At 39.7% G+C, this 26,991-nt stretch overlaps 1 protein-coding gene across 10 annotated transcripts in view; it reads left to right on the top strand.

The window, feature by feature from the left end:
* The window catches only part of LOC131676570 (nucleolysin TIAR), a 557,873-nt gene that overhangs the window by 520,089 nt on the left and 10,793 nt on the right, over positions 1-26,991 (top strand). For all 10 annotated transcript variants that reach the window (XM_058955695.1, XM_058955691.1, XM_058955698.1 and 7 more), the window contains one exon: positions 15,516-15,618. In XM_058955695.1, coding sequence (XP_058811678.1) covers positions 15,516-15,618 — 103 coding nt within the window. The remainder of the gene's footprint in view (positions 1-15,515; positions 15,619-26,991) is intronic.

Here is a 26,991-nt window from a genome sequence, read left to right as displayed (position 1 = left end):
GTAACGGGGGAAATATTCCTGTTCTTGTGCGATGCATTGTTGGGTATCGTGGGAATTACGGGATGCTCCCACATGCGAATAATCTTCGGAACCGCGTGTGGATAGTTGAGCAAATTAGAACACCGCGAGTATTGTTTCTGGACCTGGTGTGCTGCTGATGAGACTTCGTTTTCGTACTGTTTGGGCGGAATCGGCAAATGAGTAGTCGTTGAATGGGGAACCGACTATACTCGGAAAGTGCTGATGAGTGTACGTACGTAGCAGACCTGTTTGGTCAACACCCTGCTGGTAAATCGGAAAGCGAAAGACTTGCAGGATGGATTGTTCGAAAGAGCAATGAAAGCGATGGTTATTAGTTGATTGCGGGACGGAAAAGATGTGGATAAATCAATATTTCTATAGGAGTTTTAGTACAAAGTACTTTCTTTCAATTTGGATGAAAATGATCGAAGTAGGCAGTGCATGTTGGAATTAGTGATGCTAGGCATGATAATCTTTTGACTATATGCTTCAAATTAAACTAGCATCTTTTGTTCCTGTACCTCAGCTACCGTATTTAAAACAAGCAAATTTTCAAAATTTTTTGAATTGGCCCAAGATGAAGCTGTCGAATTACACATAATTTTTTTATGTGGCAAGGCAAGCGATCTGTAGATGTGTCAAAGTAAACCAGTTTTTTTTATTAAATCTGGAACCGTCTATCGACAAATCTACATTGACGAATACCTCCAAAAGTGATTTCTTGAGGTCTCATGAAAGTCTGAATACTTTTGCTATCCTAAACAGAGGTAAACATTTCAACACTCCAGAACATGACTCTGTCAGAAAATGTAAGGCCATCGGAAGCTAAAACTTCGCAAAATCGCACTACTGGTCTTTTCTTCAAAATCATCCAGTGTAGTACCCTGCGTCACTCTTACGAGTTTGAACCGCTCATATGGTAGTCGGTCTTTGCCAGTATTACTCTTGTCCTATTTATTCTTCTTCAGGGCCACCGATGAATCAAAAGCCCTTGCCGTTGTGTTTGTTATATTTATTTCGCATAATAAACATTGTGTTTGCAATTTGACATTTAAATTATGGGAACGTATCTGATAGGGACAGTGGAGATGCCAACTTGTCATTAACATTTCGCAGTGAATTTCTTCACATTCATTTGGGATATCTTTTATATTTTTTGTTCGCTTGCTTTGCACTGCAAACTTTAGAAATGATCATTGAAGTGTTAATAAGAAGCAATACTCTCGATGGCCGGCTGTTCGGAGTTCAAATTACTCTTTTCGAATTATCGGAAATTGATCGCGAGCGACTTTCGTTCATATTGCTAAGATCATATTGTCTATAGATAATTATATTTCAATAATTATTAAAATGCCCATTCGAAGGGCATTCATGATTCTACTGGAGATCAAACTCCTGAAAACTTTGATCTAAAATGAAAAGAGAAAGCGTGTGAGTACCTAACTAAATCACAATATATACCAAGATATATCCTGAATCATTTCCCTACATATTAACCCCAATCGTATCCTGCGACACTTTTGGATGATGCACAGAATTTCTCGGTCACAATAATTGTGTTGAACTAACATTCCTTCACATCCTAAAAATTGACCTGTATGGGCGTGACCATCTACGTTATTAATCATACCATAATCTTAGTGTCTTTGGTTTGCACGTAGAGTATGATGTACTACTCCCAAGTATCATACAATTGGTGCATTACGCAAATTCAACAGGCTTTGACCAATCACGGGAAACTCACGGGCGGTCAACTAAGCTGAGCTAAGCTTTCCTGTAAAAAAAAAATGAAAAATGTGGATTACCCCCTGGTAGACGCCAGCCATTCATTTGCGTTTCTGAGCAAACCTCTAGTAAAGCGTGAAGTCCCGCAAGAAAGTTAGTTGTATGTTTTGTGTCCTTCCCGCGCAGATGTGGGTTTAAACAATGTTTCTCCACAGTGTCGAAAATTGGTTTGTACCTAAATGTTTCTCCTTAGGGAGAAATATAGCATGGTGCATATTGCATTAGCTTGCTAAACCGAACCATTTCATTAATTTTCATCAGTTTAATCAGAATTCCTTTTCTTGCGGGACATCACTTTTGACTAGAGGTTTGCTTAGATACACAAATTGTCTTTTCGTTTCGCTTTGTCCTGTCACTGAGTAGTATGAGATTTAGATCATTTTTCGAGGCTTCAAATGGAGTGCTTCCCTTATAAAACAAGCGAAATCTGCACAACCAAAGGATAGTTGTAATATTATTTCATATCAAAGCTGTTCGAATAGAATTATGGAGAGATGAATACTTTTAATGCCATTTTAGCTTGAAGCGAAACTAGGTCAGGTTTTAACTCCAACTGCTGTCAAAACGTATGAACTGATAGCGGTTTGGGGCTGCATCCGTACTCAGTTTCGTAATCAAAAACAGCATAAGTCACAAATGCTCGTTTCGCTGGAACTCTTAAAAAGATTTCACCAGTCTGAACTGCTTTTTGTTGTTCGTTGAACTGTCTCTTGTTTTGTTTATATTATTTGCACGCTATTGATGATTATTTTTTTTCTATTTGAATCCATTGCAATTCATTAACCTGTCGCTTTTTCGGGTTAACGGCATTTTTTGTTAGGATTCGTTTTCGATTTTTCCTCTCACTATTTGGATTTCAAATCCCACGTACGATTCGTTAATGCGAAATAAACTATATTGCCAAAAAAGTACTGAAAATAGCAGGCATCGTTTAATATTTTCTTTCGTCGCCCAATCCAACATGTTCCTTCGGGAGTTACTTCTTATAAAGCCATCAATTAAACAATTCAAACATTGGTTGAACATACCACTAAAACAGAGATGGATTACTATCCGGGTCTAAAATATTGCTTTAAACTTTTTCCTCTAGGTCAACCCATTAATTTGTCAGCGGCTTACAGTGGCTCTTTGTCACTGTCATCCGGCACGCTTGCCAATAAGCTGAAACGATTCCAGAATTCCGCTGCTCGTCTGGTTCCGAAGGTTCCCTTCTCCTTCTAGGATCGCCCCCCCCCCCTCGTCTATTGCATCAAGTATCCATATCACGGCATGTAGCAGAGTGCAGCGGAATTCTCAAGTGGTGTAATCTAAATTATAGATCGTTTATTTTGCTCGATTTAAGTGCAGCTTTAAGGAAAGCACATTAGCCTTTTTCCCCATTCGGGTGCCTTTTCGTCTTCTGCGTCCTTTTGCGAGGCATTCCGATGAATGGAGCAAAAGTCGTCCGGTATCCCACAGTGGCAGTCCTAGTAGAAGGGTAATCAAGATTCCACTCCATGCTCAGCTCGCACTCACTCAACTTTGTCGGATTGAGCAGAAGACGAACAACCGACCGACCAAAGCGACCGACTAACCGACCGTTGGCCTAGGTGAGGGGTTGGATGGAGGAGCAAAATGAAGCTTAAATGCGGGGGGCGGACCACGACGAGCAACTGATGATGATGCACTATAAGTGGTGTGTGGACTCTCTGGCTGATGCTGGCTCGAGTTGGCATCACCATCGAGCAAATGGCATGTGTATGTCTTTATCTGCTTTCCTCCTCCTCTCGCTCTTTCTCTCGGTATATCTTTCTCTTTCTCTGCTTGTTTCGAGATTTATATACGGTTACACTAGCTAGACTTCAGTGTGATGCTGGATGCCACTGCACTGCAAGAAGGAACCCCTATTTGCTGAAGCACGTCAAACATAAATAACACTATTTGCAATCCAATAACGTTCAGAAAACAGCCTAGATTCTTATGCAAATACACAAATAAAGATATTTATTCGAATATATGAGATGTTTGCCCATCGAAGGATTATACGCTATACATTTCTCGGTTGCTGGTTTTCCGGTTCCAACTTTGATATTCTCACCACTTTCTCTCGGAAGCACATGTGGCACTGAACAGAGCTGGATCTATACTACAAAGGAAGAAGTGGTGGGATGGTCAGGTGGAGGGACGGGCCAGGTTTCCACTGGCCGCAGACGAGTACACAAACACTCCGGCGGCCCAACTGAACTGGAACGATGACTGCACTGGATTGGTTTGAAGGGGGAAGGTGTAGCAGTAGGGTGTCTCTTAGATCCAAATTTTCTCGAACTTACTCATATGAAAGATTCATTTTACGTCATGACTTGATTGAATCGCGTAATCAACTAACGTAAAGGATCGAAACGAAATTTTTCGTTGAAAAATGCCCACTTGAAGAAAAAAAAGTTTTAAGGGGTTTAATATCCTTCAAGATGAAAATTTCATTTGTTACAGGGCTGATTTACGTAGCCTCGTGATGGGGAAATATTAGACATAGTGGAAAGAGCACTGCATTTCTGTTTCAACCGTCCCTTTCGGGACAGACGCTATTTCCGCGAGCAGTTTTTAAAATGTACAACATAACTGTCCTGTATTACGAGTACATTTATATAAATGACTCCCAAATCGATTGAGATCTCCGACCTTTTATTGTGAATAATAAGAAATATACATCCAATACTGAAAATTCTTTTGTAAAACATTTCAGTCTAACACTACATTTTGCTGCATGCGGAAGCGATAGTTTGCACCTAAGTGAGGTACTGTGCGCAATATCTGAATTGTTCGCAGAAACTGTTGTCCCTAAAATAACTTACAAGAATATTAAACTACTATGAGACCCAAACCAAAACAATATTTTTGTACGAACAATGTTTTTGTTCTCTGCTAAAATTAGGACACACCCTAATGTATCAGCGGAAAGCCGCCGTGCTTTCGAAATTCCTGGAATGCGACTGCAAATACTCGTGTGTCAGATTTAATAGTTATCGAGTATGCTGCTCCACCGAAAACCCAAATCTAACAAACATGATAGCATACCATTTCCCTCTCTTCTCGCCAATCATCCCATTGTTGCGGTTCACTTCAACATAGACACACTCACACATACATGGTCGAACGTTAAGAAGTCCTGCAAGCACAGAAGAGGAGTTGCTGTCGTGAATATAAAAATCATGATCTAAAAGCTGGAACGCCACCAGAGCAAGCAGTCAAGTCGTTATGTTTATGGAATTTGCTCGCTTGCTAACAAAGTGCCGCAACTCATTCACGCAACCCCCCACCTCTTTTTCCCTTCTGTGCTGACGACAAACCGCACGTCAGAAATATCTCCGGAGTGTTGATTTAACATAAGCACATTATTCGCTTCGCGTTGGAAGCAGAGCGGAAAGTGCCTCACTGGTAGATTCTTTTCCGGGTTTCTATCAGCATCGTCTATTTTATTCAATTGATTATCTTCAAGAGAGAAATGTTGGTTCGATTTGGGGGCAAGGATGGCTTATTTATATCTGCGATGCCTCGAAGAGAGGAGAATCTGAAAATCTGAATGAAATTCCCAAAAAGTCTTAGGATATTAAGAAACATATAAATGCCAAAAATATGTCTTCTTTCTGTCGGAAGAAGCAAATATGCAATATGCATTGAGAATAATCCCAAAAAAAAAATTCTTTTGTACGCACATATTAAACTGAATTGGATCGCATTACCTATTCCATCATATGAAGCACGCTATAACAGAGCTAGGTTTCCTGATATCGACTCTTTTTGACGAGAACTAATTCCACGGTATTGATACCCTCAGTTTTGGTAGTATTGGAAAAATACTGGAACTCGTAAAGTTTTTTTTATCAAAGAGTTGGAGTAACTTAAGAGTGCAATTGATCGTTGCTTGAAATGCTTAACAGCTATGTTTTCTGATCAACAACGCTTTAGAACAACATCCCTCTCGCAGGTTGATGGGATTGACGGTATTGTAAACATCATCAAGCCACAATATATTCAATAGAGTTATCTAAATATAAGGACCTTCGCTCTTTTTAGTTTTTATTTGCACCAAGTTCTACTACTAGAGGTTAATTAGTTCTCATGTTAATAATCCACCAAACATTATGACTACTGAGGATTTGATTTATATAAGAAGCCCGCTTCAAGATGTTGATTACAATACGCCTCGATAGTGGTGTGTCGAGGAGGCCGGGAGGGCTGATATGAGCCTTTTGTCTGTTCTATACCTTTCCTCTATTCACCAGCTCATAACCAACAATCAACCAGTAACAAATAGATAATTGAGAAAGGATGTGCTATGTGTGGTGATTGGCTATTCAAGTATTAGTAGTGTTTGAAGTACTAATGTATGTCTCATGTGATGATCATAACTTCAGCTGTATCTTGTACCTATCTAATCTATTACGTCTCTCATATATTGTCTTTTATTTCTTCTTTTCGAGTCCTATACTGCCATTCTACACCCGCCTTCAGCTGAATCAACAACGATGGTGATAGTGAACGTCTTAACACTCACACATTCTCAAACGCGGTCTCAGCGGGAACCTACAAAAATGCCATCGTGCACGCGATTACGAATCGGTCACGTCCGAAAGTCTATCCTTGATCCTAGAAGCCTAGGTCCATGCCTTCAGCTGGACCAATTAAGACCGGGAACCCTATCGATATAAACGATCCCACTCTCTGCCAGAATTCAAACCGCGCACTGAAAATTTAATATCAGACTCACGGTTCGCGCAACCATTCAAGAACACACGTTACAAAATCACGTCAGCGCACAAACGTTAGAGCCCCTCGCGATTTTCCAAGCAGCCTACGAACTCGCAAACATGATTACACCCCGGTGATAAGGTGAAAATCTCAGCACTCATAAACTTACCAACACGATCTCAAGTGTCAACCTACAAACTCCCGCGCTCGCGCCATCATGAATCGGGATCGTCCGGAAGTATCTATCCTCGGTACAAACAATCTAGGTCCTTGTTAATTATTAAAAAAATAATAAAATTGAAAAATAACTACCATATCCACTAGACAAAACGTTCCATGGCGACATGACCGGAAACTCTAGTGATATGGGGTAACTCTCTCCCTGTCAGAATGTGATCCGTACACCGAAAACTAAAGATCAGAATGACGGTCCGTGAATATATAAATCGCCGCAGGGTTTCAAAATCCAATTTATACACGCGAAGTCACATACACGCGAGCACACGGGACAAACACGTCAACATACGAACGCTTAAGCCCTTCGCGATCATCTACGCACACCTATGCCCGCGATCGCGTAAACTTGATAACACTGCGGCAATTGTGTGAACGTTTTAGTACTTACGAAGTTACAAACGCGATCTCAAACGCAAACCCGCAAATGCGCGATCATGAATCGGTCACGTCTGGAAATCTTTAACCTTTATTCTAGCAATTTAGGTCCATACATTCAGTTGGACCAATCAAAAAAAAAATAAAGCTCATATCCACTAGACCACGCGTTCTACGACGACATGATTGGGATCTCTAATGATATGGAAGAGCCCACTTCCTTCTGGAATCTGAACCGTACACAAAAAATTAAGTATCAGATTCACGGTCCGCGCGCGATCATTCTAGAACACACGCGAATATGCGAAAGGCACACGGTTATGAAATAGAATTTATGCACGCGAAGTTACACGTTAGCACACGCGACATACAAACGCACACGCGATCGAGCACATTAACGTACAAATATTCGAGCCCTTCGCGATGATACACGCGATTCCGAGTCCCTACGCCCGCACATGCCTGAACTGCACAAAGAATATCACATTCAGAATCACGGCCCGCTACAATTGGCCTATTGCAGTGTTTTATTGGGCGACATTGCCTGTCTCGTCTGCAAATTGTAGTATGTGATTCTGACGGGGAGCCCTTCCGAGAACCTAGCTCTACAGCTCCAGTAGGACAACTCTCGAAAAAAAAAAAAAAAAAAAAAACAACGCTTTAGAACAACATCTCACTCCACTGCGGCCTAACGCATCAGCACCGTATCAGTATCCTGAAAAAGGCAAGCTAAAATTGTGACATCAAGGAGAATCGCTCACAAGGCACAATGAAATCAAAAGCTTTTTTTGTCGTTTTATCAGAAAGAGAATCGAAAGCCGCTCGATCATTTGTTTTTCAAATCACAAGTCCATTGAAAATAGAGAACTGTAACTAGCCAGGCCTTGCCTTTTTGAGGGTTAAACTTATGCGCATTGTCGAAAGGACATTATTATTAATACTTGTCTTGGTCGCAAAAGCAAGAAGGGGTTCTACAGTCAAATACAATAGTTATTAACCTATTTTCATATTAGACAGAAATATTCGTGTTTTGGAACTTTACTGAAATTAAACATTAAACTTAGACTTACGGAAGTCGATTGTATTCAGTTCCATCATATCAGGAATTCTGTACCGATAGCATTTAACAAATTCATCCAAGCGAGAAAAAAAAATCATTTTGCTCAACGACATAAAACACGAGGTTCAAAATCGAGTGTCCCGTGTATGTGAACGATGGGATAATCGAAGTAAAGCTGCACATACTTGCGATGTGGCCACAAAAAATATGTCGCAATGTGAAAAATTGGGATGCGTTACTTTTAGAAACTACTTTTCAAGGACAGTTTTAGGTTATATTTAGAGTTATTCAGCGGATCATTACGGAAAAACTTAATCAGAAAAACTGCTATCGAAAGTTATTCTACGAAAACTAAATTCAAGAAACAGTTTACAATATCATCACAATCAAATGTCTGGCTGTTATTCAAATAATACCTAGAATAGCTGCGGCCAGCACCCCAAAATCGACTGCCAGCATCTTTTACCAAAATAAACTAATTTCAGCGACAGCGGGTTTTCAATCGTGACCTGTGTAAGTGCAAGCAGGAAATGTCAGTTGATCACGAGCGTCAAACCAGAATTAACGATTGCAACGCGATAATGGGAGAGCATTTGAAGACCACGAAGATGCATTGGGCATTTATCCGAGAAATTTGAAGACTTTGGTAAAGTATTCTTGGTAGAAGTAAACATTATTTTCACCTCATTTCCTATTGATCTAGATAGGTAAAAACTTATCTAGATAAGTTCTATCGTTTGATAGAGCTATTCTAGCAAAAAGCTGTCTTCTATGAAGTTTTTTGCCTTTGCATTTTATAAATATTATTCATACTCTATAGTATTTCATTTATAAACTATATGATTTCAACTTTACAATCTTTGAAGGCTGTGTTGTATGACATGGAGAATGGTCGTAGAAAACGATTTTGATAAAAATTATATGTTAATACGATATTTTCAAGCGATTATAGATATCAGACCAGCTCATAGTTTTAACAATGCTCCTACAGTCGATAGTTTGGAGCTCAAATTGTTGTAGTTTATGGAAAATGTAAATCACTCTCGATGGCCGGCTATCCAGTGTTTAAACACAAGAGAAACACAATTAAATATCATTTTGCTCTGGGTATACGTGTACTCGGAGACTAACCATCTCACCGCATAAAACATATTCATCATTTATCTCACAAGCAAGATGAGTTAAACTATCCATAGGCAACATGATAATCAAATTAGTTATTGGAGGCGTTTTGAGTTCCTCTCATCAGAATCAGACACCAACTTAGTTAGCGGACTAGCCAGAACTTCTTTTCGTTTTTTGGTGATAGCGTCAATCCGGCGCTAGCTTAGTCCGTTAACTACGTTGGTGTCGGATTCTGGAGACTGATTTTCTCCTTAGTGGAGAAAATATAGTTTTTATCCACTTTTTTCAGTTGAAGAGTTTTAACGATGCTGCTTTTCTTAAAAGAAAAAAAATATGAATACAAGATTGGACTTCTCACGCATTTTTAAAACACTTGGCAATGAAAAGTTAACTAAACAAATTTAGATGAAGATAGTTATAATCGTTTTCGATCAAATTGTTCAGACATAGTTCGATCACCAGTAGGTTTGCATAGTACTAAAAACACCGATGCTAAGAAAAAGTTGGATTTTTTAGATTAGAATTCATTTCATCAGTAACTAGCAACAACTTAGGGCTAGCTTGGCGGTCAACTCAGACTTGTACCAAACTGACTATTGGACACTAAATACAAATAGTCATACAACTTGTGTGACCGTCTGAAACAACTTGTGTGACCGTCTGATTGGTCCATGATGATATCTCGAGAATCAAGAACAGAAGCTATGGAAGCTTTGGTTTAGATAAAACGTTGTTGAAGTTTTGCAGACAATGGGCCCTATTCTCACAGTCACGTCACTTAGTGACTAGAAGGAAATTTTCTTCTAGTCACTAGGTGACGTGACTGTGAGAGTAGGGCCCAATATGTTGTGATGCTATATAGTGAGTACTGTCTATGAAGCAGCTGTGCTTTTCTTTCTGAAATATCGATGGCGTGAAACAATGTAAATTTGACATTCGGTCAAACTGCCTACAGCAGATTGGCATTTGGGCAAATGACCCATTCGACCAAATGAACTATTCAGTCAAATGACCCATTCGGCCAAACGGCCTATTCGGCCATATGGCTCATTAGACCATACGATTAATTCGGTCAAACGTCCCTTTTAGTCAAATGATCCATTCGGTCTAATGACCCATTCGACCAAATGCCACATGCCGCGCAATGGTCTATTCGGTTCATTGACCCATTCGGCCAAATGGCTTTCGGCCAATTAACTTAATCACCAAAATTATTATGAACATCGAACTAATAAATCAAATCATGTAAAATAATCGTCAATTTCTTTCCTCCATTTCAACATTGGATTTTTTATCTAAAATTATACCAACTGTCAGTCGCTATCTGAACAGATAAAGGGAAAAAGAAAAATGCACAGACTGATTTAAAACCACACACTTTAGACCTGCGATAAGGCAGCGAAAAGCCCCGAAAATATCCTCAACTTTCGCACCCGTCCTGAGAGGCATCACGTTCGCTCTGGCCAAACAAGATGGAAAAGCGCATAGAAAGTAAAAAAATGCCATGTCTGCACCCGCAAAGTGTTTTAATGTTTATTCAAAACTAAATATTTGCAAACACAACTACGGAGAACTGTCGATTCCCGGCCCCTCTCCGTTAGTGGTTTTAGTTGGCCGACGGCAGCTTGGCTTCCACTTGCGAAACTATTTCCATCGAACCGGTACGAAACAGTCGAAAAGTGTGTTGGTTTGTGTGTGTGCAGAGAACGAACAGCAATCTCATCATTTATTCATTCAAGTTGCCTGCTCTTCTCAAGTGGAGTTATTCCGTTTCAGTTCAAGGATCATTTCACTTACAAACAGAATTTCAACACTTTCCAATGGACCGCGCGCCACCAGCCGGTTGCTCGTTCAAGGGGATTGTCTGATGAGAGGGACCGGTCTTCCGGTCAAAGGACCAGGTCGTACGGTCAAATAACATCGTTTGTGACACAAACATAGAACTGCTTCATCCGACCAGCCGGAAAGGAACAACTTTCGAAATAAGCTTTATCATAAACAAACTTAACTGGGACTTTTCAATGAACAATATCCGCTTTTTATTGAGCTTATATACATTTATCTCGCATTCTTTTCACCCCGTTGTTGTCATAACGAAGCTGTAATGGTTCCCCGAAGCGACGACACTCTGACAGAAAAAGCTCGTTCCGCCAGTTCGTCTTTCCGTTCTTTGCACACAAAAAAAAGTGAAAAGGGAAGGGCATCGTGTCTCGGTACACACAGAAGCGCGAAGAAGAATGTCATTTTCCATCGATGCCATTCACAAAACATCCCCATTTTGGTTTCTCTCTGGTTCAGGCTCTTCCATCCCCGTTCCCCTCTTTGTCCCTATTCACCGCCAGAGTCAGAGCATGATGCAGCTCAACAACAATGGGCAATAAACTGCAGTTCGCCCAAAATAGTAGCATCGCGACTCAGCCCGCTGCTGCTGCTGCTATACTACACAGTTGTGCTTTTTGTTGATTTGTTAGAAAAAAATAGGGGTGATCAAAATGTTAGTTTTGGAAGAATTAGGAATAGGATAGGGAATAATTGCGTTTGGAATTGGAATTTCATAGTATTGGAATTGGGAACAATTTGAAACGAAATTGAGGACTGGGATTGGGACTAGGACTGGGACTTAAAATTCTTTTGCGATACAGAGAGCGTTAATTTTTTCAGTCGATTTTCATACAATAATGCAGTATTTGAACAATATTTTCCTAAATTTTCATTTCGAAATATCGAAAATTGAGCGAGTGACAGTTATTCTCAGGAGCCACCTCAAAAAAAGCGGTGTGTCTTTATGTAAAACGACGTGATACTGGCATAATTCGTCTCCATCGATCGACACGGAAATAATCTCTGTCAATATGATGTCAACGAGTGAGTAACATTAAAAATATTCCCCAGCCAATGGTTAAACGGTAACGAGTAGCCAAAATTCGTAACCTAAAAGTAGAAGAAAAGAGTTTTAGAAAATGCACGTTGATTTTCTGAGGCACTATGATTGTGTTTTTGTTGATTGCTTCGCTGGGTGTGCTGGCTATTGGTTTGGAGATACTTGATGCAGCAATTATTGTTTGGATGGCTGTTTGTGATTTAGCACACCAGATGTCGAATTTTACTTGTTAGTATAGTAGATCGTAGCAGATAAATTTTCGTTAACAGCTTTGGTTTTTCGAAGTATACCGTCTGGTTTCAAAAAAGACATGTGTGAGCCTGATCGGAGTATGTGACCAGCGTATTTGAGCGAGATTCAATAGTTAATAAAGGTGAAAGTGGAACTTAAGCTTAAGAAAGTGTTCCATATCCATCTCCATTATATGCATAATGTGGTACGTTTACAGCTCAATAGTTTAGACAAGGCAGAAAGCGACATAGTGCAGAACAATATGCAACACGACGTCGAATATGACAAAAGCTCCGTATACCTTGATGACGATACAATCGAAGCTCGTTTGCAATTAGCACCGTGCACTAATTCCGAGACCATTAAAAGAACGATGTCAAAACGCGGAAAAGTGAAATGGCATTTTAAATTCCTCCCTGCCCTCTTTTTTTGTAAATTTCACTAAATTTAGCAATATGGTTCAAATTTCCATTTCGGAGATTGTCCCAAAATGACACTTATATTCCTAGGATTCTATCGAAGTTCATAGCATTCCAGTGCTGAGGCTTGTCTCGATCAGGAACATTGGTAGAACACACGCAGTTCCTTTCAGCAGGGTGCAAAAGTGGATCATTTCATAAATCTAAAATATTTAAAATTGTTCAAATCGGTTAGTAAATTCCACAGTGATGATCTTTTTAGGATTTTAGGTACAGGTTGGCCTGTTGAGTTATACACAAATCATGGAGCTCGTGCTTATGACAGGAAAATGTACCCGGGCACCCTGTCGGAAACATATTGTTTAAGTAAAAATTGAGGAGTAGAACAAAGCATACAACAACCCAGAAATTAATACAGTAAGGACCCGTTTTTATCAGCCCCTTGGGGAATTTTAGGCTGATAAAACTGGGACATTGATAAAATCGGGACATATATTTTTCTTTTTTTTAAGAAACCGAAGCTCTTAAAATATTCTTCTTTTGTCCCTAGATTTAGCCTCATAACCTTTCTTGATTATTTAGCTTAAACTTCCCTTAAGACCCCCTGAACAGCGCAAAATTCAAAAAAGAATTAAATTTTTTTTTGCATATTTCAGTTCTATAAGATAAGTAAAATATGCTCAAGAAAGGATTTGCTCGAATTGAATTTGGTTCGTCTGCTAGAGCCCATCAAACTACCAACTATTTTCATATGAAGCTGATAATATCGGGTCAAAAAGCTGATAAAATCTGATGATAAAAAATGATAGCTAAAATCAGGGGCTGATAAAATCGGGTCTTCACTGTAGAAACAAAGCTTGTAAGAAAGACTACATAAGTGACAATGAAGTCAAAAACAAAATCAAATGAAAAGCCTAGAAGGACATAAAAAACCAAAAAAATACTATCCAAATATGACAGACTTAATCCAAAATTGCGCCAAATTAGAGAAAAACCAATTCAGAGGGTTTGAGATGTTGAGAAAAACTCATCAGAGTGGATTTTTCACTAACTTGCTTTATCCATTTTTTTTACCAAACCTCAATCGAGCATCCCCATCAAAGCATGCCAAAAACCGACTAGCAATCCATTGACGACGATGACGACGGCGATGACGGTGTCATGGTGTGGCGGGCTTTGCCATGCTGTTTGCGCACCGCATCGCTTGCTGCTCTGGCAAATTGCGTTTCGAATTTAACTCCGTTGTCGCCATTCAAGGAGAAATGAACGCCGCGGTGTGAACGACAATTGTAGCGGTAGCAAAAAAAAAATAGAAGAAGTAAAACAAGTAGTCGCACCCAGTCGCCATTCAAGTGCCCTTCTATCGCTGCAGTCTATGCAAGTCGCAGCCATCCAACTAATGTCTCCCCTACCTACCCCCATGAAATGGTCCGAAATCGAAATCAGAGTCAGGCTGGGAAAAAGGCCTTCTCAACATCGTCGTCGCATCAGACTTGGCAGCCGTTTTCGGGGGTAATGGTGTAAAATGTGCCTTTCGATTTCGATAGAACATTCATGGACTGGCTTGTAAGATTAGTGCGTCATCATACTACCCCGGCGACGATACGTTTTACGCTTATGTACTCCTCCGGGTAAAAAAAAAACTCAAGTTTCATTGAGAGAGTGAACAAGGGCAGAGAAGATGACACACATCGCAGCAAACAGGAACAAAGTGAAGGCAGTTGCATCATCGTCATTGTTGTCGTTGCTGGCAACTGGCGAAACAAACAAACAAAAAGTGTTGAAAAAAAGACTCAAGAGTGCATAACGAGTGTGTTGTGCTAGTTTATTTTTTTGTTGGACCTCTAAAGTACTACCGGTGGGAAATTGCGTTTTCTATAGGCACAAAGGCACAATAGTTTGAGTACGCGACTGTCTGTTTGTCTGTGAGTTTGATCGCGTCCAACCATATCTACTGAGATTATAGAGGTGCTGGCACGTGCTCGGCTGTGTTATTTGAACCTGTTCGTTTCAACATTTTGAAATGCACTCAGCATCTACCCTTTCCTAGTACAACATTAATTGTTAGAAACTCTAATTTTCCCTGAACAAATATCCGAATCCGGTAAATCAAACCTAAATCCTTCTGATGAATAAAATTTACAGTATTACATCAGACACCTACTACCCTTTTGATGTTGTCTGCTTCTCCGGAAACCCCAGGACAGTTGAATGGAGGAAAACGACCAAACAGCTTCCAGGAAAAATAAATTTGTCACAATATTGTCACTCTTTGCACCCACTTGAACGAGCACACCCTCGTTGTTTGCACCGTTTCACCCAACCACTCTGAATACTACAAACTGATAGCTCAGATACTACAACAATTGTCCTTTGCGAAGCTGACGACAACGACGAGATGAGCGATGCACTTTTATATTAAAAGCTGCTCTCTAGCTTTGCTGTAAGCAAGCAAAGGGGCAGCAGCAAGCCTGGCAAACAGCATCCTATCCCTTGTCCACACTGAACACAACCCGGCGGTGTCGTTCGATACGAGCGTTGCGTGTCAAGTGCCAGGTCATCAGCTTTTGTGATGCTATATCCCTTAAGTGTCCCATCTCACTTTCATTGCTGTGGACTCATGATTTTCCCTTTTCTTTTCGCCCCAAAACAGGAAGCGGAAAATGCAATAGCTGCCATGAACGGACAATGGCTCGGATCGAGATCCATCAGGACAAACTGGGCCACTAGGAAACCGCCTGCTACCAAGGCAGAATGTAAGTACCGGTAGTTTTTTTTTGCCTTTCCCTCCATTCAAATCCGTTGTAAACTTTCGTTTCTCCTCTCCGCCTATCTTCTTTGACTGAACCTGACTCGAACGAGACAACCTGAGAAATAGTCTATACCGTTTCGATTCGTATTGCGGACACTTGAGAAATCATTTAGTTTATGAATTTTCTTTACTTGGATCAATAACTACTAAACTGCACTTTGTTTTTATCCTTCAAATTACGGACATTATTTTACTGGGCGCTGATTAATGTGTAATATATTAACTAAACGCAGTTTTCTTCAGAAGATTAATTACATTATCATTTTTTTGTAAAAATGGTAAACAGTCTGTATGTCAGTTTAAGAGTTTCAAATAAGTATATGAAGATTAAAATTATCAGTATCTGAAATTCGAAGAAGTCGGACATTCGAATCAAAACGGTATCCTCCACTCCACTCACTATGAATGGTTTAAGAACAAAAAAACGAGTGTTCTATAGTCTATTGCTATCTCTGTCTCTCTCTTTTACACACTGTGTGTCACTGCCCCGTATGACGATGCCTCTTTCTCTCCCCTATTTTTGTGTGTGGTGTTGAGCTCACTCTGTTGTGTGTAAACTTTACTTTGTTTGGTTTTTCACCTCACCCGAGTCTTCTGTTTTAGTTACCCCCCGTTATTGTTTCTCGGTGTGAAAGAGGTTTCAAGAGTGGCATTGTGTTTCGCCGTTTCTACCGGTTGATGATGATAGCTGCTAAGTGCAGTGATGACGATGCAACTGCACTGCAAACGATGTGCGGTTCTCCGTTTGTTTGAACTCCTTCCTGGTCCAGGTGTGCCAAGCAAATTGATGTCCAAATAAGAGACCGGGATCGAAGCGAAGACAGGTCAAGGAAAGGTGGAATTTTAAATGAGGTGTGAAAGGAACTTGGAAACGAGGTTACGAGGTTTGTGTTGGCTTCTGAGAGAATGATGCTGAAATTAGATGGGGGAGGGGCGAACTAACGGAGGGAAATTCTTTTCGGTCAAGTGCCGACAGGGAAATGGAGGGATTGGTCAAAAGCACCATTTACCTGGTTTAAATTTTCAGCACTTGTTGCGAGATGATTTTGTTGCTTCTCCTTTTCCAGAATTACAGTACAATTTATCAAGTTGAACTTGATGTTGCTATTTACATTCTGTTCAGAAGTTAACCTGACTGTCGAAATGAAACAACAACGGTTAATTTGTCTTTATACTTACATATGAAATATTTCACGAAACTCAGAATTTTATTCATGGATCCCTTCCTGATTTAATGTATAATAGTTACAATTCACCATGTTTACTTGAGAAATAGTTCAGAAGAAGTTACAACTAGACAATGAAGTGGAAGACCAATCGGAATCAAGGAGGAATAGTTAAATTTCTCTCCTACAGTTGTACACAATTTGACGCGCTCTTCTTTAAACAAACCATCTCGTGGAAAGCTTGACTAGTATCGCGAAATTCGTTATTCAATCTGTTGTATCATATTGCTGGAAGGAGACTCTTCAATTCCCGCGGGTACCGAGTAGTTGTAATTGCTTACGGGTCCGCCACCCCCTTTTGGTCCTTCATACAGGTAACGAAATTTGAACGCATTGTTGTTGAGTCTTGCTCTGCATGCGGCTCCATGCAGAGCAAGACTCAAGCTAGGATGGTGGCTACCCACATACATACATACATACGCAGATAGTTTCATGAAGACGAGGTTTTGCATGATTTCCGGAGTCTGGTCACGATTTTCGTCAGCGGGTTTACGAAATCGTGATTTTTTTTCAAGAACTTCTGTTTAAACATTGTTTTATGCGTGATTAGAAAAAAAATAGAGCGTCGTCAAGTTCAAGTTGCGGTCGTTATTTGGTAAAAAGATATTATTTTCGGAAACTACGCATAGTGGTTCAGAATTCTGAAAAGCTGACCAAAAGTCGTTTCCTCGAGGATTTTGCATTTTAGCAATGGGGTATCTTTGAGCAAGTTGCAGGACAGGAAATGTCCCTATTCTTAGCATTTACAAATCAAAACTTAATCCCCCTGGTAGTGAGCTCTGAAATCCAATTTGTGGAAAAATTCATGTTCAGGATCGGTTTCTTCGGCAAGGGTTTAGAAAATATACAAAAGCTTTGTCGAATGCATTAGGTGCACTTTTCTTTTTCATTTTGAAATATGACAAGTTTGTCTCGATAAAGATTAAAAATTTGATTTCATAGTTTATTATCTTCATTTTATAATTTATTATAATTTGATTTGACCGGAAAAAATCAACTATAAAATAAACTACGATAGAATCGGTGAAGTGGGAATTAGACTGTAAAATGAGTGCAATTTGCGCTTAGATCATCTTAAAATAAGAATAAAAAATACAATGAAGATCCGATTTTGTCAGCCTCATATGAAAATCCGTTTAAGGGACGAACCAAGTCGAATTCCAGTAAATCTTTTCTTGAGCACATTCTTCTTATCTTAGAGATTTGTTTTGTACTGTAAGACCCCCTTAAGGGAAATTTATGCTAATCAGAATGGGTAATGGGGTTATGTCGAAACTAAAGAAGAATATTTTAACAGCTTCTAAACCGAAGAAAAAGAAAATGTCCCGATTCTGTCAATGCCACCGTTTTGTCAGCCTAAAATTCACCAAGGGCTAATAAAAAACGAGTTTTCACTGTATTTTTCTTAGATTTTGGGTAGCTTTTAGGGATTTTGGGATAAATTTATAGATAAATTAATTATTATAGAACATGAAAAAATCAGAAATGGGAACTATTAAGGTACCTAGCCCAAAAGAAAAGTAATACAACTTGGCGAAACTTTGCTGAAGACATCAAACATACATTTGTAAACGAAAACCAGAAACCATTTTGACCATTTTGACAATTTTTTCATATTTAGACCACTGGACGATTTAAGTATGAATACACAGGACGAAGGGCTTATATTGGATGTTAGGTAGTTCAACTTGTGTCTCGAAAAAGGTAACATTTCTACTACTATTGACAAAAGCGAGATCAAGAATGTGTCGTCTTAGTTGCGGTTCGCTGTAGACCATCCATAAAGGACGTAGCATTTTTTGAGCGATTTTTGACACCCCCCCTCCCCCATCGTAGCATTTCGTCACAAACTTCTAAAAACTTATTATGGTCGTAAGTTGGTTGCTTCGGTAGCTTCCCCGATTCTGAATCCATTGATAAAAAGAACCATTCCACCAGGTTGTTGTCAGTTCTTGATTTAGCCGTCCTGCCAGATTTCTGCGCAAATAATGTCGGGCCAGTGGAATTACGACGCAATCAATTTCACTTGCAGAAGTTTAAACAACTGAGTAATACCTTCCATGCAGAATTATGGCAGGAATCGTTAAACAATCGGACAATTTTTTTCTGCAGAAATCGCTTTAAAGCACTAGCCTAACATTTTTTGCAAGATTCTGACTAAAACCTGTATTTGCGCCAATGTTTTGTCACGCACGCAAAGTGCTGATAGAATTTTGCTAGAACTGGGTAGGCGGATCCGAAAGCAGAGACACTTACGCGCATCCCGCGGGAAAAGATGAATCCCATCCAACAATAATATCCAGTGAAATTATAAATAATTTCTTTAAACGTGCTTTACTCACATGATGATTCATAAAAACTATGATTGGTATTTAGGACCAATGTACTAAAATCAATAAAGTTTTGAAGAATCTACCTGGACCAGATCGTCAACAAGAAAGTGGCCTCTGCAAGTTATACGGCCTTGATTAACTAACTTTTTAATTGGATCATTTTTTGTCGAACATCCGCTAATGGGATCATTATCCTATTCAAAAGGATCTAAATGTCAAAATTTCATGTTAATTTTGGCAATCAAACCGACAACTGACGAACATGTGCATTTACACTACTAGTCTTTTCAACTAGCTAGTAAAATTTCTTATTTGGACATGGATGGTCATCCGAACAACGTGGGGGGAGGGGGGGTTTAAGGAGTTTGGGCTCAGTCGGGCATGGACTTATGGCGATCGAGGTTCGAGGGGTTTTAGTCGTGGGGGTCCATTTGGGATTTCGGGGTCGAAATTGTATTTTTATGCCGGTTGTCGTGTGTGTGGGCCATTGGGGGGATCCGGTGTTAATCCGAAGAGGATATTCTTTTTTTGGATCGACTTTTCGGAGCCTGGACTATTTTTGGGTCAGAATGGGACTTACGAAATTGCATACACACTTGCACACGCGACATACAAACGCCCACGCGAGCAAAATACAATACAAACGCTAGAGCTTCTTGCGATGATACACAAAGACGAACAAGTAATCGCGGTCATCCACGCACGCACAATTATGCCCACGATTTCGCAAAGACAAAAACTCTCCGATGTTTTAGTATCTGATCAACGCGGTCTCAAGCGCGAACAAATCACAATCAGAATCACGGCCTGCTGCAACTGGGCTTAAGCAGTGTAGGGAGTGGGTGACACTGCCCGTCTCATCTGCATTTGTAGTGAGTGATTCTAACTGGGAGTCCTTCCGAGAACCAAGCTGTACAGCTCCAGTAGGACAACTAAAAAAATTGAGCAGGATTCTGTAAAGTATAGAGTTTCTTTTCAAAGTCACAGCTTTGCGAAGATGTTACTCTTGTCACATAGATCGTGCTGCACTGAGAATGTTAATTTATTTATACTGACAGAAAGGAGACAACCAATGGATAAAATGCTTCCAGGTTCATGCGCAAAAATAAATGTCCATAGATGATATCACCCTAGATATGAATCATCAAACCTGTGACATGTTTCTTCGTCATAAATCAGATTAAATATGCACAGCACGGTGCTTTTATATTTAATATTTTTCATTGAACGTAACTAGCAACTATAGTCGTTCGTGTGAGACATAGTACCATTTGTCTCTGCTGACAGTGTGACACCACCAATGTACTTGACAAGAACCTTTGTGAAGATAGCGAACCATTCCCATCATTTCTCCTGCTACGCTCTTACGTTTCTGCTCATGAACCATCCCCCAAATTAGTGACGAAAATCGGTACAGAAAAGGGCAGCCTAGAATAAACCCAAAATCCCGCTCCGGTTTGTTGCTTGAAATCCCAAAACGATCGCTGGAAGCCTGCCTACAGTTTTACACACGCAACGGAAGCCGACTCGTGTCGATTTGCACCGAGAGGCTCATCATCGACAACAAACCTGGTCACCATAAACCAGACCCTCACCCTGCCCAACCCCCCCCCCCCCCCCCCCCCCTTTCCACCGGGCCGCTGAAGTTGATGATCGACGATGTCAGGTGCTGCGTCTCCGTGCTGTGTTATTATTGTTGACTGATAGTACCTCGTCATTCCAAAACCGGTAACCCCCCAACCCCATTCCACCAAACCCGAGGTGATGGTGCGCTGATGGTTGCGAACGAGAAACCAGACGAGATTGAATTAAATCGTGCGGAAAATTTGAAACATTAGGCGATTGTTTCCCTTTTTCTGCGGACTCACTCGGTAAATTTGAGCGAGAGCGAATCGGGAAATGTTCAGCATTTAGAAGCAAATATAACTTTCTGTTTGCTTGTTTGTTTGTTCGCGGCTTCGATGGATGAACTTTTGATCTCCCGGATGGGTAACTAGGCGCGTGCTTGAGTTTTAAATGTTATTATTTAATCTCAACGTCGTTGAACTGAATTAACTCGATTTTCTGTCGATCTTATAGTAAATAGAATAAATTCTAATAAGGAGATGGAAATTTTTAATCGCATAATTCTAATTTGATTATGAAATTTTGAGCCAGCCCGTGAGACAGAAGTTGTGATCTGTGGCGGAATGTAGAGTGCTGGAATAAGTAACCAAGCGTCTCCATCGTTTAGTTGGTTGTTAAATTACACTGCAAAAAATGATGTTATTTTCCAAGAACGCCAGGATACTAGACAGCAACCGATTCGATTGAACGACCTGCTACCGACATTCGAATCTATCATCTCACCCTTCCGGAAAACAGCGCATGAAACATGATTGAGTGTTGGGAAAATTGATTTTCAAAGCCCCTTTTCCTCCAAGTACCCACGAATACGAACTGAAACAATGGAACTAAATACTGCACCACCAATAAACGCCAGTCGAAATATGATTTTGTGCACATAGAAAGCCTCAAGTCGAGCCGAGAATGGCGCATCCACATATTCCACATACACGTAAACAATATTGGGACTGGCGGCGATCCTTGCAATTTCACAAGGCGGAGGTACATGAAGAAAGAACACCGTCCGTTGCGTGCTGCGAATAATAAATAATATCATCAACTTTTGCAAATACAATATCTTGCTGTCTGCGTCGTCCCATCCAGATCAGAAGCCATACGAACCAATAAGTGCTGCACAGATGGAACGATGGAACTGAAGGGCAGGAAGAAGCGCTTGGAAAAAGTGCGTCGAACCTACTTCCTAGTTTTATTACAAGGCTCGCTGAGGTATTGGCAGCAGCAGGGGTACACGCGATGATACAAGAAAGTATAAATCCAAAGATCCTGCTGCCATCAAGCGAAAATATTAATTTTGCTTGTTGTGATTTATTAGTTACATAAAACAATAATCACGATATGATTTATTACCAATTTGATTTGCATACCGTGGCGAGGGGATAGATGAATGGATGGTAGGACATGCGTGACGGGGAGATCTATCGTTAGTTATCGTGATTAGACACGCTAGAGCGCGGGGCGGCAGGCGGCGATTTCAATTGTTTTCAAAAAGACTGATTAGGCAAAATCACCCTTTTGCTTACCGTCTGACTTGAGTTTCGCAAAAAGCGAAAGGCTTCACTAATTAAATTTTAATTATCGAAATTTTCCTCACGTCTTCGGTGGGATTTGCTTCTACAGTTCTGACAATAGACCAGACAGTGACGAATGACACCACCGGGAGCGTGTCAGTAACAAATTGAAATTAATCAAAATTTGGCTTTTACTCGAAACAGGGTTGAAAAACTATGCCTCGTTCGTTCGCACTCCGAGGAAAAGCGGAAGCACAATCAACAACATCTTCAACGCTAATTGAAGGAAAAGGTCTCTTCAACACGCATTGATTTTCAGAAGCTGTTGCTCGTAGGATGTCATGCGTTTACTTCCCTCTAATTTGAGCGTGCGTTTGCCGGCAGGAAAAACCCACCTTCAACCATAGACAACCATGCGTTTCCTAAAATCTCGCATCGACGGTGGAGTCGCCCAGTTTACCACCGAATTCGTTTCGTTTTTTTTTCCTTCCTACTAACCGATTTAAATTCAATTGAACTTTTGTTTAACTAAACCAACGACATGTGGCCACTGAAAAAAAAAACTCAAAAGAAGCTAAAGTTGTACAATCTCCCAAGCCCTCGGCAGCCGGGAAGCAAAAAGAAAAGAATCCTGCACAGCTCAGCAGAAACTTCACCATAAATTGTGAAAATAACAGAAACTAGTTTTAATTTCCCACAGCGGTGGCTTTGTGTCGTAGACGTATGTCTCCCTCTCGGCAGGGCAGAAAGGAAAAACAAGGAAATCATAATGTTAACAAAGCACTGCGAATTTATAAAGGAAAAGAAAAATGCACTACTCCCGGGGTTGGCTGGCGTGTGCATCCGGAAGGCCGCCTCTAAGAAACGAGCGACGGGGGAACGAAAGAACACACACCTCTCGCATTGTACGATTCTTCCGACGTTTCCCAGCTGCCTGGCGATACAGAGTACCTACTTTTTTATTCATCCGCGTGTAGGGAAATCCCGGGGAAAAAAGTTTGATGAGAAAAGTTGCTCAAGCTTGAGCAAATTCACGTGTGGGTTTGCGCTGCCTGGCGTTGCCATCTGCAATCTGTTTTTTTTTCGGATAGAGTAAGAAGTAAGGGAGGGGTGGGGGGGTGCCTTACTAGGATTTCCGGAACTCCGCTATAGTGTTGGTTGTTTCCACTTTGCTTACAGTTTCGCGGCTAAGTTTTTAATCTGTCAGTCGATTTTGTGTTTGGCAGCAGTTTTATCTCTGGCAGTCTTAGGTTGAAATTAGAATCCAAAAGTACGCAGCTGCTGCTGGCATTGTTGAGTAGTTCGATACTTCGATTAGGGAGACTAATTTCATCGGACTATTTTGTTGGTAGACTAAAATTACACCAATTTTCTAATTTTTTTAGCTGTTTTGTTTCCTATGAAGTAATCGAGGTTATAGCTAACTTTTAACAACAGAATCGATAAATATAGTTTTATTTCTCTCAGTTCCGGTATTAGGTTATGCTTTTGATTTTTCATTATTTTCATTACCACATACATTTCGTGAGCACTAGACTGGATCGGGTAGTATTTTAAACTATCGGTAACTGTATTACACAGAATTTTATTCACAGTTCGCTGGTAAACCTCATTCATCACAAAAATAAAACTAATGAAAGTAACCGTACATATTGGTCATACTGACTTGCTTATTTTGCTTATCATTAGCACTGGCTTGGGTAAATGTAGGCAGCAGAATGTATTTAGGGAAAATTTGTTCGTTTGCTTCACTGTTGGTAAGCGGATCGATCGAAATGACAAGCAGGTACATTAATTTTCGAGCATTTTGAAAAAAGTTATGAATTTTCAAATGAAACGTCTGAAAACAATACATGGTTGTCCCTTATAAAACATTTAGGAATTTAATTTTACTCAAATTTCATACATTTTGCAATATTTTGGTTGATTTTCAAACCGGCGATGGACAAACTTCCAACATCACAGAAATAACTACTAATGGATACGTAACAGAATAATACATTTAATCAAATAATTTAACTAATTCAATATAAAAATACTAAAATTATACCTTATGCTATTTTCTCCTTAGTGGAGAAAACTTTAGATAAAAACTATTTTTCTCCGCAGAAAGTTGTTTTAAACCACATTTGCGCGTTAAAAGTACAAAACCTATCACTAAGTTATGGAATTTGCGTTTCGGCTTTGTCTTATCAGAATCCGGCACTTACTTAGTGACAGGACTAAGCAGGCGCCGGATTGACATATTGACAGAAATCAATAATGTGTACACCGATCCGTCCGTTTATGACAAAATCAATCACGACATCGTCATTTCCCAATTAGTCAAATTGGGATTCAACAGTTCACACATTCGTTGGCTTCAGTCGTACCGTAGGCTCAATGCTAATGTAGGAAGCGAATACTCCGAAATGTTTGCAGCTACATCAGGCATGCCACTAGGAAGCCATCGTAGACCACTCATCTTCTTACTTTATTTCAACGATCTGAACTACGGACTGAGTGGACTACGAATGTCGTACGCGGATGACCTACAAATCCAACTGTGTTAGGACTTTGGAAGACGCACATTTCCTCTGCAGCCACAGTTCGTTATCTTTAACATTTGGTGTAAGGATAATCGAATACTTCTGAATTGCGTAAAATAATCTACAATAGTTTTCTCCAGGAAAATGTAAAAAAATAACTTAGACTATATACTACAGTCGTGATTCGCTGGTTAGGCTACACCCTCCGTCTAACTAACGAATATGAAACGCTAGTTGAACTGAAAATGCATCTGCTCACATCTCTAATTAATGTCAGTTTGATTGTCAAAGTGAATTTGATACGAGATTTTGAAATTCAGATGCTTTTTAGTTGGACTATGGTTCAATTAACCGAGGTCCAACTAAAAAGCGATCCAGTTAAAAAGCGAATCACGACTGTATCAGGATTGGGTATTCCTCGAGAAAGTTCCCTGAAGACTCTTGGTGGTGTTACACTCTAAGCTCACTAACCAGACTAAGCTTCACTTAATCGAACGTATTTTCGTCCAAATTAGATCCAGCGCGTTACCCAATAACATTCTTAGGAGAGGATCGTGATAAGAACTAAGTTCCCGACTTTGTAAACGTGTTTAAATTAAGATATCATTATTTCTGTTAGTGATTTACTATTATAAATGAATGAATAAATACATAAATAAAATGAATGTTTTAAATAAATCGAATAAAGAGCCTCTCCATGCCGTTTTGGCTGGACCTCAAAGCTGGGTCGGATTTTTGCAATAACCGCTGTCTGCTCATACATTTTGACAGCGGTTTGGGAGCGACATTAGTGAAAATCGGATGGGAACTGTGGTCTTATGCTGAAAGGGAAGGAGAACGAACGGCGCGTGCATGAGCCTGCTAGTGTATTTTTTTGCTTATTTTAGACCGCTCAAAATTATTTCATATTCTCTCATGCTTCAGTATGAAAGAAGTCGATAGTTTTCTGTTGTAGCTTCGCTTTTAAATTTTTCACGACTATTTTGTTCTTTTCCTTTTGTAAGCTCAAACTAAAAACTGTTACTAAAAGCCACACTAAACAAATCTGGACATGATCGTGGACCTATAAATAAGAAGCAAAACTCCCGCACGAACGGCATATTGCATACTGCTAAGATTGAATTGTCTACCAAGATATTTCCCGATCTTTATCCTATCTTACACAGTTCCTTTCTTGCGATGCCCGTGGAGATGCAGAGGTAGTCTCGGTCTTTATCAACAGCGAGTGCCGAGCCAACATTCCTTTCCTTCCCCTGTTGCACATCGTCGTTATTGACCATTTCATGAAAATGTTGAGTCAATGAAACATGCACATTTATTTGCTTCTGCCAAGCATTAGTTTTTAATTCATTTTTGCTCATTTTGTCATTTACGAAGTTCAGCTACGCGCTCTATATTTGAGCTAAGCTAAAGCAAATGAGCTGGACGTGATCACGGAATCTACTTAATACAATTAATACATATGATACATATGATAAAATAGATTAAAGTTAATGACAAAAAATTTCTGAGTGAATGAAATGAATAACATTTCTGAAACAGGTAATTTACAATAATTATAAAACTATAATTATTGCAACAACATCATAAAATTCATGGAATAGAAAAAATACCATGCCCAGAGCTGCATTCCATATCCATAATCCCCCTCCCCAATCCCAATGTCATAAAATGTTGCACAATTTGTCCCACCATCTATGTACCGAAATTTGTATTTTATTTAAGTTCAACATGGCAGGTTGTCCTATTCTATCTCATGTTTAATAGAAGGAACATTTCCTAATGTATTCTTTGTCATTTTATCGGTTAGTGTGTTATTAATTATTTTAAGAAGAGATCTTGCCTTCTTTTGAACATGAGCTGTTCTAACGTTGATAATAAAATTATACTACTTTATTTCTAAAAGGATACTAATTCTTTGACATTTTTCATCAAATATGAATTATCAAGAGATTCGCTGCTCTAACAGGTTCAAATATCGATAAGTTTAAAATCTGTTTTTTACAATTCAAAATTGTTTACAATACACAACGCGATCCCGGTTAAACCGAATTGTCTGATGACGTTTGGTTACTGGATAAAAATCCATACTATTA

Source organism: Topomyia yanbarensis, chromosome 1 (genome assembly GCF_030247195.1).
Source record: "Topomyia yanbarensis strain Yona2022 chromosome 1, ASM3024719v1, whole genome shotgun sequence".
In the NCBI taxonomy this organism is placed as follows: Eukaryota; Metazoa; Arthropoda; class Insecta; order Diptera; family Culicidae; genus Topomyia; species Topomyia yanbarensis.
Note: the sequence above shows the minus strand (reverse complement) of the source record. Positions and strands in the feature narration are given on the sequence as shown.